Here is a 16,564-nt window from a genome sequence, read left to right as displayed (position 1 = left end):
TGCTAGCTTTTTCATAAAATACAAGACCAAGCAAGAGCAAGAAAATCGCATAGGTTGGACCTTAGGAGATATTCCAGATATGTAGATGATGTGACATATCTTTCATGATATTATTTTGGTGTAAAAGGAAGGTCCTGGATTTTAAACTATACTTGTTTTGATTATACAGTGTTATTCGAACACCTGTTGGAAGAGTTTACTTCGCTGGTACAGAGACAGCGACTGTATGGAGTGGCTACATGGAGGGTGCTATAGAAGCTGGAGAACGAGCAGCCAGAGAGGTAAAGAAAAACTTTTGCACTGATGAATGTTTCACCTAGGTGATATCTATATCACTTTATCAATAAAATGCCTCTGCAGACCTCCTACAAACAAGAACGTACTTAGAATAATTTGACAGTGCTTTTATTCCCCCCCCCCCCCCTCTTAGTACTTTTTCAATTGTAGATTAATGAAAAGTTTTTTTTAAGTGCTCTTATGAGTATGCACAGCCTCTAAAAAGTGGGACTTAGAATAAAGAATTTGAATTATGATTTTTTTAATTAAGAAAACCACCATCTTATTATCCCTTAACCACTTCATGTTCCCGGGGAGTTTACTCCTTAAAGGACACTTATTTTCATTTTTTACCCTTCCTGTTTTTCACATGACAAGTGCCACAGTTATAAAACCGATACCATACATGCCATGTTTTGATACTAATTGTGCATATGGCAGACAATTATCTCCAGCCTGTGCATCTGTAGCAACTGGATGCAATCGCTGGCGCGCAGTTTGGGGATCCCTGTGATGTACAGATTATTAGGCAACAGCACAGGGATGCATATATACAGCGCTGGATCCCCAAACTGTCCCACTAGTGATCGCATCCGATCGCAGTCATTCCAGGTGTTAAAGTGGTCTGAAACTCTGACATAACATTCAATAAAAATGTGTTTTCCTACTTTTTATTACTCATACAGTTATCATATTTGCTTTTGTGCACACGTAATATTGTCTGTTTACAAATTACAAGTTTCCAAAGTTTACTTTTTCTTACCCTGAAAGCTGGCATTGCATTTTATTATTTTTCTATTATAACTGCTTTTTATTACATATTAAAATCTTCTAATGAGCTATTCTGAACACTGTGCATGAAGCAGAAACAGTTTCTCAGAGAGTGTTTGTTTAGATTCCAGTGTTGATACATTTGTGTTTAACAAGTAAAAGAGATAATGTTATCTCCAGCTTGAATGAAGATTTGAAGCTGAATAGCAGGAGAAAGTGCTTTGTTTAACCATTTCAGTGATGCTCTGTTAGAATTTTTTTCTGGGATAGTAGCTTTCAAGCTGTGAGGAATCTAATAGAGCAAAGTAGAAATTCTATAAGAAGGGAGAACCGAGAGCCCAATATGGTGTAGTAGGTCAAGGCAAATGATATATTAAGGAGTAAAAAGTATACTCACAAACCAGGGTTACCTCCATGCAACCACTGTATAAGCAGGTGAGGAGATTAACCTGTCCCCACTCAGGATTAAGAAGTCGCTTTCTGTAGACGTGACGAAAGAAAGGGGTATCCCCCTCCACCAGGGGTGGATATATGGTATAGTATTAGACTGAACAGAGGCGCCAAACAGGTTAAAAGCAGTAATTAAAATGTTTAAAAATGCTTAGGAGGCAGTGGTGGACTTACCTTCTTCAAGCAGACACAAGTAACTGTGTGTTTCAACCAAAATTAAATTTATTGGTACACTCCAGGGTTTGTTTACAACGCGTTTCGCAGGTCTATACCCGCTTCATCAGGCAGTAGAAGTAGGAGCACACTATTAGGGATAAAAGGCACGTATTTGGTATGTGATCTGACAAACATGATAAACGTCCAGACAATTTTTATTATTGATATATGTAATTATAGGGGGAAAGGAGAGGTAGGGGTTATTAATTGTGGGAAAAAGGAACAGGTGGGCGACATTTTGATCCATTTAGCATAAATATGTGGAATAATATAATTAAGATATGTGGTGTACTTTTGGTATATGGGCAAGGTATGGTATGGGTCTGTGCAGGGGGAGAGGTGGGGCGTCAGGGAGGGGGTGGAGTGGAGGTGGTTATGGGTTAAAATAGTAGTATGTAGTAGAATTATTACGTGAGTCAGAGTGCTATGGGTAGAGTGGTGAAGGGGGAGGGACAAAATACACCTGGTAGAATAAAAATGGGCGAACAACATAGGTGGGTATATACATTATAGAGGGTGGATTGGGAAGCAGTAGAATAGTGGAAGAAGTATTGGGTAGAACAAACGTTAGACTTACCAGCAGAGTGTCAGAATCACACCTGGCGCCTTTGTGCCTAGGTGCTTCTGACCTGCTGTTTATGTAGTGGATGGAACGTCCTTAATTGAATGATTGTTGGCTGGGCGGGCCTTGGTGGCCATGTCTGCATTGTAAGCGGCCATTATGATGCGTCATCAAGTGGCGTCGGTGCGTCGCCATGACGCCACGTAGGGGGCCGTGTGGAACGCATTGTTGTGTATTTATTTCCGTGTCGGGACGGGTTGGGGCGGCGCGTCATTTCCGTATGGCTATGAGACAGGGGCGCTCGCTATGCGCATGTGTGGAATCGCCCTGCACCATATTTGATAAGGGAACAGTGGCGTGCCTAATATGAGAATGGGCAAGTAATTGGCAATAAGCTTTTGAAGTAGGCAGTCTTATTTATATACGATCGTGCTGTATCCATTATAAATAATGAATGATTCTTGTAAGGGTGTATTAGTGACATCTAGTGGACAAACACTAGTAGTGCCTTTGGTTGACATAAAGAGATTCTCATAATTAAAAATGGATAAATCAATGACCATTATTGGAACATACTTGTTAATATAAACAATATATATATATATATATATATATATATATATATATATATATATATATATATATATATATATATATATATATATATATATATATACTTTCGAATTATAGTATGCGGGAAAATAGACAGATATAAATATACAAGGAAACAAATCTACATCACGGTAAGTATTATGGGGAAAAGTGCAGATAATACATAAATTACGTAAAAGCATTCTGTTGGAATAAAAGCATTTCATGTGAATTTTTGTAAAGGGGTTAATGGCCCCAGTTTATGTTGAAATTGCTGTTATATACATCAAGCTAAGAAGATTGCGATAAAAGTGTGAAAAAAACACATTTCACTAAAATAGAGATTGGTCAATATACAATATGAAAATGAATAAAATTAAAACTAAAACAAAGATGATAAAAGAGGCGACTAAAAAGGTAAAAAAGAAGAGCTGATCAATGAATTTTTTCTAATTGTTCATTAAGGCCCTCTGGTGTGAGGGTCTTAAGTATTTGAATCCAGTACATCTCCCTCGCCCTCAGTTTCTCAAAAGCGTTGTGTTGTTGTTGTGGGACGGATTCGATGAGTGTGATGCGGAACAGGGAAGGGCCACTTTGGTGATGGGTGCCGAAGTGCTTAGATACGCTGTGAAGTGGAAATTTTTTAAGTATGTTTCTCTTATGTTGTCCAATTCTGGAACGTGCTAGTTGGGTAGTTCGACCCACGTACTGGAGGTGACAGGGGCAGGTAATAATGTAAATGACGTATCTCGAGGTGCAGGTTAGATAGTTTCTGATTGAGTATTGTGTTTTAGTGTTTTGGGATTGGAAGACAGTAGTGGTTTGTACAAATGGGCAGGCCGTGCACCTGGTGTTGTTGCAGGGCGCGCATCCAGGTGCATGTTGGTTATTTGTATGGTCATTGGTAGTGGGTGTTTTTAACCGTCTGGGTGCCAGAAGGCTTTTTAGATTGGGTGCTCTTTTAAATGTAATGGCAGGGGTTAAGTGGAATAATTGGGCGGAGGTATGGGTCCTGGAGTAAGATTTCCCACCTTTTTTTCAAGATGGAGCGGATCTGAGGGTGTTGTGCATTGAATTGGGTGATGAAACTGGGGCAATCGGTGGTGAATGGTTGTTCCTGGTTTAATGGTGGGTTCGTGTTCCTTGGTTTTTTTGCTCTAAATATGGCATCCTTGATCAATTTTTTGGGGTATTTCCGTGCTTTAAATTTATTAGCAAGAATGTCGGATTGTGAGTTGTAGTCAGTGATGTCTGTACAATTTTTGTGGATTCTTCTAAACTGGCTGTATGGTGTGTTGATAGTCCAGGGACGGTAATGAAAACTATTGAAGTGTATGCAATTATTGGCATCAACTGGTTTGAAATATGTTTTGGTTTTGATGAGATTGGATTCGGTGAAGAGTATTAGATCTAGGAATTCGATGCTTGTTGGGTCGCATTTTGATGTGAACTGTAGTCCAGCCAGATTGCAATTGAGATAGTTGAGGAAGAGGGGGATGAGGTCAGTATTGCTTTTCCAGATGAAGATGAGGTCGTCAATGTAACGCTTATAAAATATGATGTTATTGAAATAGGGGTTGTCGGCTTGCATTTTTTGGAATTCAAACAGGCCCATGGACAGGTTTGCGTAAGAGGGAGCGAAGGATGAAAACCCCTCAGTGGTGAAGTAGTTAAATACTATTTTTTGTTGATAATTTTAATACTGCTGATTTTCATCCTTGCTTTACTTTCATAAGTAATGTCTATATTGTTTAATCACAGATCATGTGCAAGATGGGATTAATCAGACAAGATCAGATATGGGTACCTGAGCCTGAATCTGTGGTATGTATTTTAGGAAAATGGAATTTAAAAGTTACATTTAAGTACTTTTGATGTACCGGTATATCTTATCATAAAACTCACAGTAGAAAAAGGCATTAAATCTATAATACCAGTTCATAGAAGAAAGACGTTTACCATCTGGTCTGATTTCAAAGTGAAGCTGTTTTATTGTATTCCACACATATTCACATACAATAGATTGCTATATGTGCAGATAAGGACTACATATTGGGGACCATTCCATCTCTGGAGCTGTGGAGAAGGGTAACAAGAGGTGGGTGTTTGGGTACTACAAGCCGTTCAGTTTCTGGTGAATGCCGCAGACCATCCTTTTCCTTTTTAATTCCTAAATACAAAGTCAAAAAGGCCTTTTTTAAGTTTAAAAAAAAAAAAAAAAAGAAAAAAACCCTCTTTTTTTATTTAAAGAGGAGATGTTAGGTATAAGGTCTCAGAGAAAAAAACACATATATCAGTAGCTAAAGATTGGCTGTACTTACATTACATATGCATTTCACTGTCCACGTTTGGATTTCACAGAATTTTTATATAGTATTTGCAGAGAATGATGCTCCTGACAGCTCATGGCAGGTTCCATGTTTGTCTGTCTCCTATGAAGCCAATTGTGTCGTCATATCCTACCTGCTTCCTGATGATTCGACTCGCAAAAAAGATCCTAATGGACAACACTACTGTGCAGTGAATATTAATTAGCCATGTGGCTAGGAACAATAGCGGACTCATGCAGTATACTCTGCCGTGTGATTTTTCAGTGCTGTGAGCTGGGCTGCATTACAAGCTGCTGTAACATGAGCCTGTAACTTCTCACTAGCAGCCGAGGGGAGGACCCAAGGTGGGGAGAAGCAGCCCCAGAATGCATTGCAGTATGTTATGTGGCCTCTCTTCCTACTTACAGAGCTTGGGAATAACAGTCTTGCTGTTCAGCACACATCAAAAGTAAGAGAGATTTTTAACTTCAGTATTGCCTTTTTGGCTTCCTTCTAAACTGTTTAACACAGGAGAATAGAGGTTTAAATTAGCTTTTGCAGCCTGACAGTTACTCTTTAAGGAGCTTAAAGGACTTACGAGGCAAAATAGTCCAAAAAAGTTAAATACCTGTATGAAATATCAATGCACGGAGGGCACCGTCCGCGCCCTCCGTGCCGTTCCACCGGGTCCCCACATCTCAATGTGCCCCCCCCGGCCGGTCCCGTCCGCACAGCCCGGGTCGGGCTCTCCTTCCTCCACTAAGATGGCCGGCGGAGCTGGCCGCGGCTGCTCCCCCAATCCACGCAACAGGAGACGGCGTGGATCGGGGGGGAGGCCCTAGAGCTGCGCAGCCGCACTCGCGCATATGCGGTCGCGGCCAGCTCCAGCGGCCATCTTAGTAGAGGAAGGAGAGCCCGACCCAGGCTGTGGGGTCGGGACCGGCCAGGGGGGCACATTGAGATGCGGGGACCCGGCGGAAAGGCACGGAGGGCGCGGATGGTGCCCTCCGTGCATGGATATTTCATACAGGTATTTAACTTTTTTGCACGTATTCAAGGTAAAACAGCGCTAAAAACACATAAAATTGCCAGTTCAAGGTGGTGCGCGCTAAACACAGTTACCAGTCCTGTTTTCAAAAAAGTAGTCCAATCTTAGCTGCGCTCATTCATACGTCCTCAGGCTACTTCGCCGTTGCGGTCACCATTTGAGCATGAACACCTCAGAAAAAACGACATAAAGAACACATATGGCGGATAATAGTATAGACTGTTTTGGCCACTGACACCCCTCTGGTGTAAACATATATGCTCAAGCTTACTGACACAGTGAGGTTTGGGGAATTTTGGGAGCCGTCACCAATTACACCCAAACACTCCCCTCCAAGGACTTATGTCCTCCCTGCTCACCGTCGTGCAGCTGGGTATACACTTATCCAATAGCCTCCTTTTGTCAGCAGTCTCCAATCAAAAGGAGGCTATTGGATAAGTGTATACCCAGCTGCACGACGGTGAGCAGGGAGGACATAAGTCCTTGGAGGGGAGTGTTTGGGTGTAATTGGTGACGGCTCCCAAAATTCCCCAAACCTCACTGTGTCAGTAAGCTTGAGCATATATGTTTACACCAGAGGGGTGTCAGTGGCCAAAACAGTCTATACTATTATCCGCCATATGTGTTCTTTATGTCGTTTTTTCTGAGGTGTTCATGCTCAAATGGTGACCGCAACGGCGAAGTAGCCTGAGGACGTATGAATGAGCGCAGCTAAGATTGGACTACATTTAACTTTTTTGGACTGTTTCGCCTCATAAGTCCTTTAAACAAACTCAGATCGTGAGGACTGCAGATAAGGGTTGATATTTTTATTAGATCACTATTATTACAAATAGTTGTAGTAGTTTTATTAGTAGTCTTATGGGCTGATGAATAAACTAAAGATGAGCAAGTTTTCTGTTTGCTAGCCAAATTATTACTCTGTAAAATTTGCCTTTTCATTTTAATGCTTAACAATAAAGACCAACGACATTGATAAAGTGGGCAACATGTTATTTTCGATGGGTACTATAAGGTGAGATTTCTCACCAACTCTTTGATACCCTCCCCACACTTTCTCATCCCAGATTCCCAGTTACTAAGCTGATCTTAATTAAATAATTGTGCCTGATTCTAAGCTCTCTTTTTATGGAGCCTAACCAACAAACCTAGATGAACCCTAACATACCTCAAAAGACTCCTAATTTACCACACTCACCTATCTCTAACTTTCCATGACATTAGTATCCATGATATGAGTAGTAGACATGAGCATTTCATCTTCGGGACGGTGCTCCGAATGCTTCACATCAGAACACAGACCTTTACATATGTGGTCACCTTGTCCCCACCTCTGGCCACTGTGCTCTACATCGAGTTCCAGGTCTCTGATACTTCCTGCTTTACAGCCAGAAGAAGTAAGTGTTGGAAAGCTGGAATGTGACATGCAATGCAATGGGCACATGCAGGGACAAGGATTAGATAACACTCCCAGCCACAGTCAGTATATGTAATGGTTCGTGTTCTGACCCTAAGCATTCGGAACATGGTTTAGATAAAATTCAAATGCTCATCCTGAATTAGTAGCTCAGTCGTAGCGGTTCACAATTTCTCAGGAAGCAGATTGACGGCCCTCGGCTACCACTAGGTTTCTCTCTTCCACTCTCACTGTCCCTCTGTTCTGTCATGTCTGCCTATGAAATATATTATTGTCTTCTCCCGTCCCCGAGTGCTTCCAAAGATGAGTGGGTCCGTATTGCGCATTGTGAGAGGCACATATGATAATCATTATATTTGGCCATATATTTATTGAAAAACATATCCAATAACATACAGTATATGTATGTGCAACGTCTAGGAGTATTTTGATTTCTTTGCCTCGTGTTTCTCTCTTGGATTTAGTTCTAATGCAGTGACTTCCATATTTATATGTGTATCATTCTATACTAGTATACTTATCCTCTGTGACATTTCTCAGCCTTTTGGAACTTCTCTTTTTAACATCTTTAGACAAGACACAACACAAAACATTTATAATGTGCTTTTCTGGCGGACTCCAAGCACACTTTTTATCAGTATTTTAGGTCTGGGGCTATGTTGCAATGTGGATATCGGTCTATGACCTTTTCATGACGTCTCATAAAGTATATTAGGTTTTAAGTAAAGCATTTGTTTCATTACTAAATTTCAGCTGAGTGCTTCTTTTCTACAGTTGTGGTTTAGGATTTGTACTGTATATTGAAGCCTCAAACTCATGGATTATGTTACTATTGTCAGGGAATTACTTTTCTAGTGATTTTTATTAGGTTGTTTATTTTGTTAGTAAAGCTGAAGCCTATAATACATTGCTTGCTTACAGAGTGAATGCTAGTGATAAATAACTTGATTGTACTGTACTTTGCAATCACAAGCAGAGTGTAGCTAGCAACAGTGCAAGGTGTTCTGTTATAGATTTGAAGTCAGCAACCGTTCAAAAACAGTTGGCACATTCTTTTGCTGGCTAAGCCATGCTGGTAATTGTAGTGTTCTTTTAGGAGGCTCCTCACTGGCAATCTTGTTGTTAGCATGTGAACCATGTAGATTTGAACTCAACTTTGTTAAATTCCTCTATTTATATTTGCACTTGACAAATCAGCACTGTAGAGGTGAGCAGGGAACTTGTGTAATGTGAAAGCCTTCACTGGAAGTGTTGTCTAGCAAATCATAACCACTGGCTGACAATCAATAAGCTGAAAGTTGTTTTTATGAACTTGGTGGTAGAGAACTGCATATTAGGCACTTTCTCATTCATCATGATTTGTTGGAAGCTCAGCACCAACCTCCACCTCTGTGCATTAGATCTGATTGCAGTACTTACTTTTTAGGTAGGGGAGGCTTTTGTGGATCCAAAGGCGGTTACTGGTTAGCATTATGGGGCAAAGTCAACATTTTCTCAAGATAGCAATTGGGAATGTTCGTATTGTGCGGCACAAACAACAAACTAACTGATATGTATTTCTACTTAGGATGTTCCTGCTCTGCCAATCCCAACAACATTTATGGAAAGAAACCTACCATCTGTTCAAGGCTTACTGAGATTTATGGGATGCTCTGTTTTCTTTGGAACAGTTGCTGCTGGTATTATAGCCATTAAAAGGAATTACATAAGTTTTAACCTTAACTTTCATATTAAGTAGGTGGCTTACCTTTTTTGATATTTTGTGACTAATGTGAGGTCACAAGGAGCCCTTTATTGTAGTTGCTATGGAAAGCGTCACTAATTTCTCTGCTCAATGTAATGAAGCAAGGGGATTATTATTAGGTGCGTGGAATAAAGAATGTTTTAAATAGAAAATGCTTTTTGTATCTTTTTTAGGTACTGTTAATGTTTGTGTTTAAAACAATTAAAATCATGCATAACAAGCCACTGTAAACTATGTTTACTATTTTATACAAATGTCCTGTCTTAATATTTGTACAAGTTACCCTAGCTATTTGTGTAGCACACGCTGCCATGGCTATGCACACAATACCTCCCTAATGTGGCTTGCACTACCAGTAAATCCATCAAATTAAACACGCTCACTGCCCAAACATACCAATTGCTTAGATGTTTCCTTAATATTACCCTTTATCTGGTACTGTAATAATCCATATGAAGAAATACACATTGATTTGCTGAGTCTACAATTATCATTGTATGTTTATCATCCCTGGGTTATACAGGATTTCTCATTGTTGAGACCAACCAGCTCCACTATTTACAATACAACTGGTCAAATGTGGGTTTGTTTATTTTGTTGCATATTCAGAAAAGTGCGGCCAGTTAGCTAATCAGCACTTCCTGAGGGATGGCCAGGGGAAAAAGGTTTCTTTGTTTACTTGTAGATGCACAACCCATGCATTATAAATCAGGAAGGGGATAATTTTTGATGTATTATTAACATAAAAATTGCGTGAACAGTCACTGACATTAAAATATACCTTTATGCAAATGTAAATTATATTTTTTTAAAGTCATGTACTGTTTGAGAATGTTTCCATTTTGTTGTAAATTAAAACAAATCTTGACTCATTTTGCTTCAAGTCAGATTTCCCTTAAAGTGAACCTGAACCAAGTAAAATTATTTAAAGTAAACATGATGTACCTGCAAATAAATATTCCATAGTTACCACACCGTCAGCTCCTCTCAGAAGTTCACCATTTTCTTCTTGCAACAATTACTTTCAGTTCTGACAAGATTTTGTCAGAACTAAAATATATCAGTTGCTGCCAGTTATATAGCAGTTGTCAGTTATAACTGAAAGGACAACTGATAAGGTAATGGCCATGTTTCCCTAAGGCAAGTGGGCAATATTACAGTTTAACAGTGTGCTGACCAGGAGGCTGTTATGGGGTAATGGCAATTTTCAAAATGGAGGATGGAGAATTCCATCAGTCACAGTGGTCACAGTGGACAAACAGGATTCAGGACAGGAGAAAGTGATTGAAGAGTAAACTACATGGGAGGTAAGAATGGCGTGTGTATGTTTATTTTGACTTTTAGTTTTCAGTTCATGTTTGCTTCAAGAGAAAAATAATATTTCCACATAGCGTTACAGCTTTTTCATCAGTAATGCTAAAAAATAGCTTTCTTGCTTTTGTGAGCAAGAAAGATCTCCCATGATGTGTCACTGCTTAATATGTAAACAATCTCTTCATGTTCCTAAACACAGGAGATCTTTCTTCCTCACAGAGCTGTACAATTGCAAATACCTTCTGTTTTAGTTATGTTAAACTCTAAATTTGCCTTTAAAAAGGGTTTTGGTACTTTTCTTGCATTGAAGATCCTCCATGGCTATAATTATTAGCTAACTCCCGGGAGAGTTGATCCAGGGATTTATCTGACTGCCATCTGGAGTTGGAAAGGAATTTTTCCCTTTTAAGGCTAATTGGCCCAGGCTTTGTAATGTTTTTTGCCCTTCCTGGATCAGCTGGAATATGTGCAGGTTCAGGAGGGTGTTTTTTTTTTAATTACCGTATTTTGCGCCGTATAAGACGCTCCGGAATATAAGACGCACCCAGGTTTAGAGGGCAAAAAACAGGGAAAAAAAATAAACTAAACCTGGTGCGTCCATATTTCAGGAGTGTCTTGTACATGCCCTTCCTCAAATGCTGTTCTCCTGTGTACCTCATGTGCCCTCTTATCTCACCTTGTCTACCTAAAGTGTCCTTTGGTCTCCCCCTGTGTCCTCTGGTCTCCTCCCTGTGTCCTCTGGTCTCCTCCCTGTGTCCTCTTGTATCCCCCCTGTGCCCTCTGCCCCCCCCCCCTGTGATCTGTGGTTGCCCCCCTGTGCCCTGTGGTCTCCCCTTGTGCCCTGTGGTTGCCCTCCTGTGTCCTCTGGTCCCCCCTGTGCCCTGTGGTTGCCCCCCTGTACACTGTGGTCCCCCCTGTGTCCTCTGGTCCCCCATGTGGTCGCCCTCCTGTGTCCTCTTGTCCCCCCTGTACCCTGTGGTCCCCCCTGTGTCCTCTGGTCCCCCATGTGGTCGCCCTCCTGTGTCCTCTTGTCCCCCCCTGTACCCTGTGGTCCCCCTGTGTCCTCTGGTCCCCCATGTGGTCGCCCTCCTGTGTCCTCTTGTCCCTCCTGTACCCTGTGGTCCCCTGTGTCCTCTGGTCCCCCATGTAGTTGCCCTCCTGTGTCCTCTTGCCCCCCCCCCCCAGCATCCTCATGTGTCCCCACTGACCTTGCCTGCCCCCCGCTTCTGTCTCCGGCCCCCCCCCCCCGCTTCTGTCTCCGGGTCCCCGTGCAGTTTAGCGGCAGCAGCTTACCTCCTCCATCTTGCATTGATGATGCGCCATTAGAAGCCAGCACTAGAGGAAGCCGCACACTGAAGCCGGATGTCTTTAATCGCCGCGGGCAAGATGGAGGAGGTAAGCTTCTGCCGCTAAGCTGCACGGGGACCCGGAGTATGCGGGGGGGGCCAGAGACATAAGCAGGGGGCAGGCCAGGCCAGCGGGGACACATGAGGACGCTGGGGGGACACAGGCAGGGAATCCCCGATGGCGGCGGGTCGGCGGTTCGCATCGGCGGGCGTATGGAAGTCGGGGATTCCCTGCCTTTGCCGTATAAGACGCAGGGACTTTTTTTTCCCCATTTTTTGGGGAGAAAAAGTGCGTCTTATACGGCAAAAAGTACGGTATTTATTTATTTTTGCTGGTTGGACTTGATGGATTGATGTCTTTTTTCAAACAAACTAGCTATGTTACTAGGATGCAGTAAAATGTTTTTGAATAAAATTCCTATAACCATACTTGTTTTTGCCCTTTTCTCCTTCACTTGAAGAATATTTAGAGTCTCCATCACAAAAACAGAAAAAAATATCATTAATCTTCACTTCTTGGATCATTTAGGCTAGCCACCTAGCATAATTTTTTAGAGGGCTTTTTGGTCTCTAAGCCCCTTACAATCTTCTAATGGATCTGGGTCACCATGATCTTTCTGGGTACTCTAAAGGTGGCACAAACACTGGTCCGCACGACAGCCGGGGGCCCCCTAAAGGTGGCCATACATCAGGTGACTTGGCGGACTAACGACCATCCAATTCGAATATTATAATTAAATTGGTTGAAAATCACTGACGCCAAGTGTATGCCCGAGTGACAAATCGACCAATTTCGTGACGGAAATTGGTTGCATTGTCGACCACGCATGCTGCAAGATGTAGGGACGAAGATGGTTGTTCAGGGGCATGGTGGGAATGGCATGCAATTTACCAACAATCGACAAAACCATCCACCGCCTCGCCGCTGTGTAGTTCAGTGTCCTCCCATGCCCCGTGTAAAGTATACATTACCTGTCCATGCCCCCCGATTGCCCCTGAAGGCTTCCGGGATTTCTCTTCTGCATAAAAGCACCCCCACATGGTTTCCTCATCATTTTAAGTCATATCAATGATATTTAACAGAGTTCATATGTATGTGTAGTCTACCGGAGTATTATAATGTCCAGTTTAAAGGGGTTCTTCCGCGAATGATGAAAAAAATAAAAAGTGGTTTATGCATAAACTATTAAATATCCTTCTAAAATAGTGCAAAAAGTTTTTCAAAAAAATGAATGCTTTCCTCAATACAACATGTAATATAAACAGTGACAAATGACGGATTGGGAGGCTAATCCATTTGATAGGGGTGGTTTTTTTTTTACTTGCATTTCACAAACAGAAGTCCTGCCTACGTAGTTTTCAGTTGTGTAATCCATTGCTGTTAGGAGTTTCAGTTACAGGGATAACGGCTGATCTCCTATGTATATGCTTCTTGTATTCACTCACTGAGAAAAGACCCCCCTCCTCCTCCCTGCAGGAATGGCTAAGCGCAGATGCCGGCAACGATTCAGTGACTTCGTCATGTGTTTACATAGTTGCCCAGCAACCAGACCGGGCATCTGTGCAGAATAGTTTGTGTCTTCTCCCAGAGAGTCTTCTGCTATCAGCTGTAGTGTGTCCCCTTATTGAACTCTTAGTTCTCCTGGCAGAGATAAGATAAGGGGACTGACTCGCTGGGAGAAGATACAAACTATTCTGCACAGAGGCCGGGTCTGGTTGCTGGGCAACTGTAAACACATGACGAACTCAAAACGTCGGAACACCGGCATCTGCGCTTAGCTGTTCCTGCAGGGAGGAGAAGGAGGGGGCTCCTTTCTCTGTGAGTGAATACAAGAAGCATATACATAGATCAGCCGTTATCCCTAACTGAAAACTACGTAGGCAGGACTTCTGTTTGTGAAATGCAAGTAAAAAAAAAACACCCCTATTAAATGGATTAGCCTCCCAATCCGTCAGTCGTCACTGTTTATATTACATGTTGTAGTGAGGAAAGCATTCATTTTTTAAAAAAACTTTTTGCACTATTTTAGAAGAATGTTTTTTAGTTTATGCATAAACCACTTTTTATTTTTTTCATCATTCGCAGAAGAACCCCTTTAAGCTGTCTGAAAAACATATCCACCGGGTGTTGTAAATGGTTGGTTCTAAAACTGGTGCACTTGCTGACATGGCCCAGGGCTGTGGAAGCCCAAACTTCTTACATTCCCTCTCTTCAATACAGGACCTCCTCATCCAGAAAATTATGTTGTGGCCACACTTGTTATGTTATGGATGAGTAGAGCCATAGTGATGACAATGAAAAGGAAAGAGGTGGTGAGGCTACACTTGGTACATGGGTACCCTGACCATGAAAGCTACCACCTGGTGGAAAGGGTGGTGTTACAGTGGCCACACTTGGTATATGGGCACAGGCAGATTGGCCCACTGGCCATAGAAGCTACCACAGGGTAGAAGGGGTGGCGTTACAGTAGCCACACTTAGTATAATGGCCCTTAGATTATTAGTCTCATGGGGCAGGGCTCCCTCTACCCTATTGTGTTATATTTTCATTATTTGTTGTTTCATGTTTGTGCATACTATTTATTGCCTTGCCATGTGCACGTGTAATATGCAAGCTCTTTATAAATAAATAATAATGGCATAATGAAGAACAAAACTCAATAAGGGAATAAGAAATTATACATTTAGTTTAACAACCACATACCGAGTGCGGAAGCTATCTAGTCTCAAAAACTTGAGTACACTAAACACTTTATTTTAACCACTTGAAGACCACAGTGGTAAACTCCCCTAAAGACCAGACTGTTCTTTTCATAATTGGCCACTGCAGCTTTAAGGCCAAGCTGCATGGCCGCACAACACAGCACACGAGTGATTTCCCCCCACCTTTTCTCCCCACCAACAGAGCTCTCTTGTGTTTATTTTTTTTAATAAATATTTATGTTATTTTTTAAATATTTTTTACTATTTCTCTCTTTTTTTCCCCAATCCCCGTCGATCAGCTGTCATAGGCTTCTGCCCATGAGAGCCGATCTCTCTCTTGTCCCCCGGGAGACAGCGCTGCTGCTGATCGCGGTTTCACCGTCTAACAGTCTCCTGAGCGGAAATCGACACTCGGAGACTGAAGGTGGGGCAGAGCTCCGCCCCCGAGCAGGATATGCGCGCGCAATCTCCTGGAAACTGCAGCCCCAGGACTTGACGCCAATTGGCATTAGGCGGTCCTGGGGCTGCCGCCGCAGCCACGCCTGTTGGCGTGGAGCGGTCTTAGAGTAGTTAAAGTCTTAAATATACTACTGAATGGGTAAATAATGCTAAATTGATGATAAACTAATTGCAAGCTGAGTTTACACTGAATGCAAACTGATGCTAAAACTGTGAACAAGCTAAAAAAACTGAAAACAATATATATCTAGTATGACAACCAACTATCATTCCCTCCACAGCCTGATCAGAAAATATCATGGAAAACAATAATAGTTGCTTTTTAATTTATAACATTGCATCATTCTCTAATATTGGCAGTGTACAAACTACACTTTGTAGTTTAAACTATAAAACAGGGCAGAGGTAATGGCCCACTGAACTCTTCTGTAGTAAAACCTTAAACACAAAAGAAACAGTGAGAGACAGGTTGACATAAGTGCTTGAGAAAAGAAAGAGATCAGAGAAGCTCTTTTGCATAGATAACAACTGAAGTTTCTTAACTATTCCTGTATTGGAAACAATATGAGACTTATATCTGTGCTACTAATGTTCTATTTCTTAGCTGTACTACACATAGAAATTATTATATCACTTCAGAATCCCTTAAATAATTTTACCTGATTGCTTTTTATGACTGATGTTTTCTTAAGCTTACATGCAATTACTATTTTTGATTGTACACATTGCAACACATTTCCTTGAAATAAGCATAGTAGGCGTAAAGAAAAAGAAAAGAACACAAAATCACCAGAATGTCTCAGAACATTACCAAGTAAATTAACTTTATTATGTTTTACATGTTCTAAACAAATGGAAATCCTTATTAGAACTTATCAGGAGTATTATATTAATTTAATGTTATTATTGATTTTTAACTAGCAGCATTTAAATGTAACACTTTATAAGTCAGCATACACATTTCAGAAGCCACTTCAAATTTCAACAAACTCTGTCAGTCAGTGAGACATACATACAGTATACAGTGTACCGACAATAACAAAGCAATGCGTACTTCAGTTATAACATTTCTAGTATAGATATAAAGCAACCAGTTTGGAAAAGCATACACAGTTCTTTCCTTACATTTTCTAATACATATCCAAGCATTATTATGTTTAACCATTTACACAAGACAATTTATTTTCTTCTTTTTCAAGATGTCAACGCAGTTAAACTGATCCAATGAAATTGTAGGATTTTTGTATTCTTTTCATTTTTTAAACAAAACCATTGCATGTAGCAATATGTATTTAGCTTTAGTATAAGGGCCTGTTTCCACTACACGCAGATTGGATGCAGAAAAACTGACTCCAATG

General features: G+C 41.2%; 1 protein-coding gene across 1 annotated transcript in view; it reads left to right on the top strand.

The window, feature by feature from the left end:
• Nucleotides 1-9,536, top strand: part of LOC137544515 (amine oxidase [flavin-containing] B-like) — a 223,187-nt gene extending 213,651 nt beyond the window's left edge. Inside the window, exons 13-15 of the mRNA XM_068265601.1 lie at nt 170-281; nt 4,628-4,690; nt 9,208-9,536. Coding sequence (XP_068121702.1) covers nt 170-281; nt 4,628-4,690; nt 9,208-9,378 — 346 coding nt within the window. The 3' untranslated portion in view covers nt 9,379-9,536. The remainder of the gene's footprint in view (nt 1-169; nt 282-4,627; nt 4,691-9,207) is intronic.
• Nucleotides 9,537-16,564: the final 7,028 nt, after the last annotated feature.

This window comes from Hyperolius riggenbachi, chromosome 2, assembly GCF_040937935.1.
Source record: "Hyperolius riggenbachi isolate aHypRig1 chromosome 2, aHypRig1.pri, whole genome shotgun sequence".
Taxonomy (NCBI): Eukaryota; Metazoa; Chordata; class Amphibia; order Anura; family Hyperoliidae; genus Hyperolius; species Hyperolius riggenbachi.
This window is presented reverse-complemented; position numbering and strand designations above follow the sequence as displayed.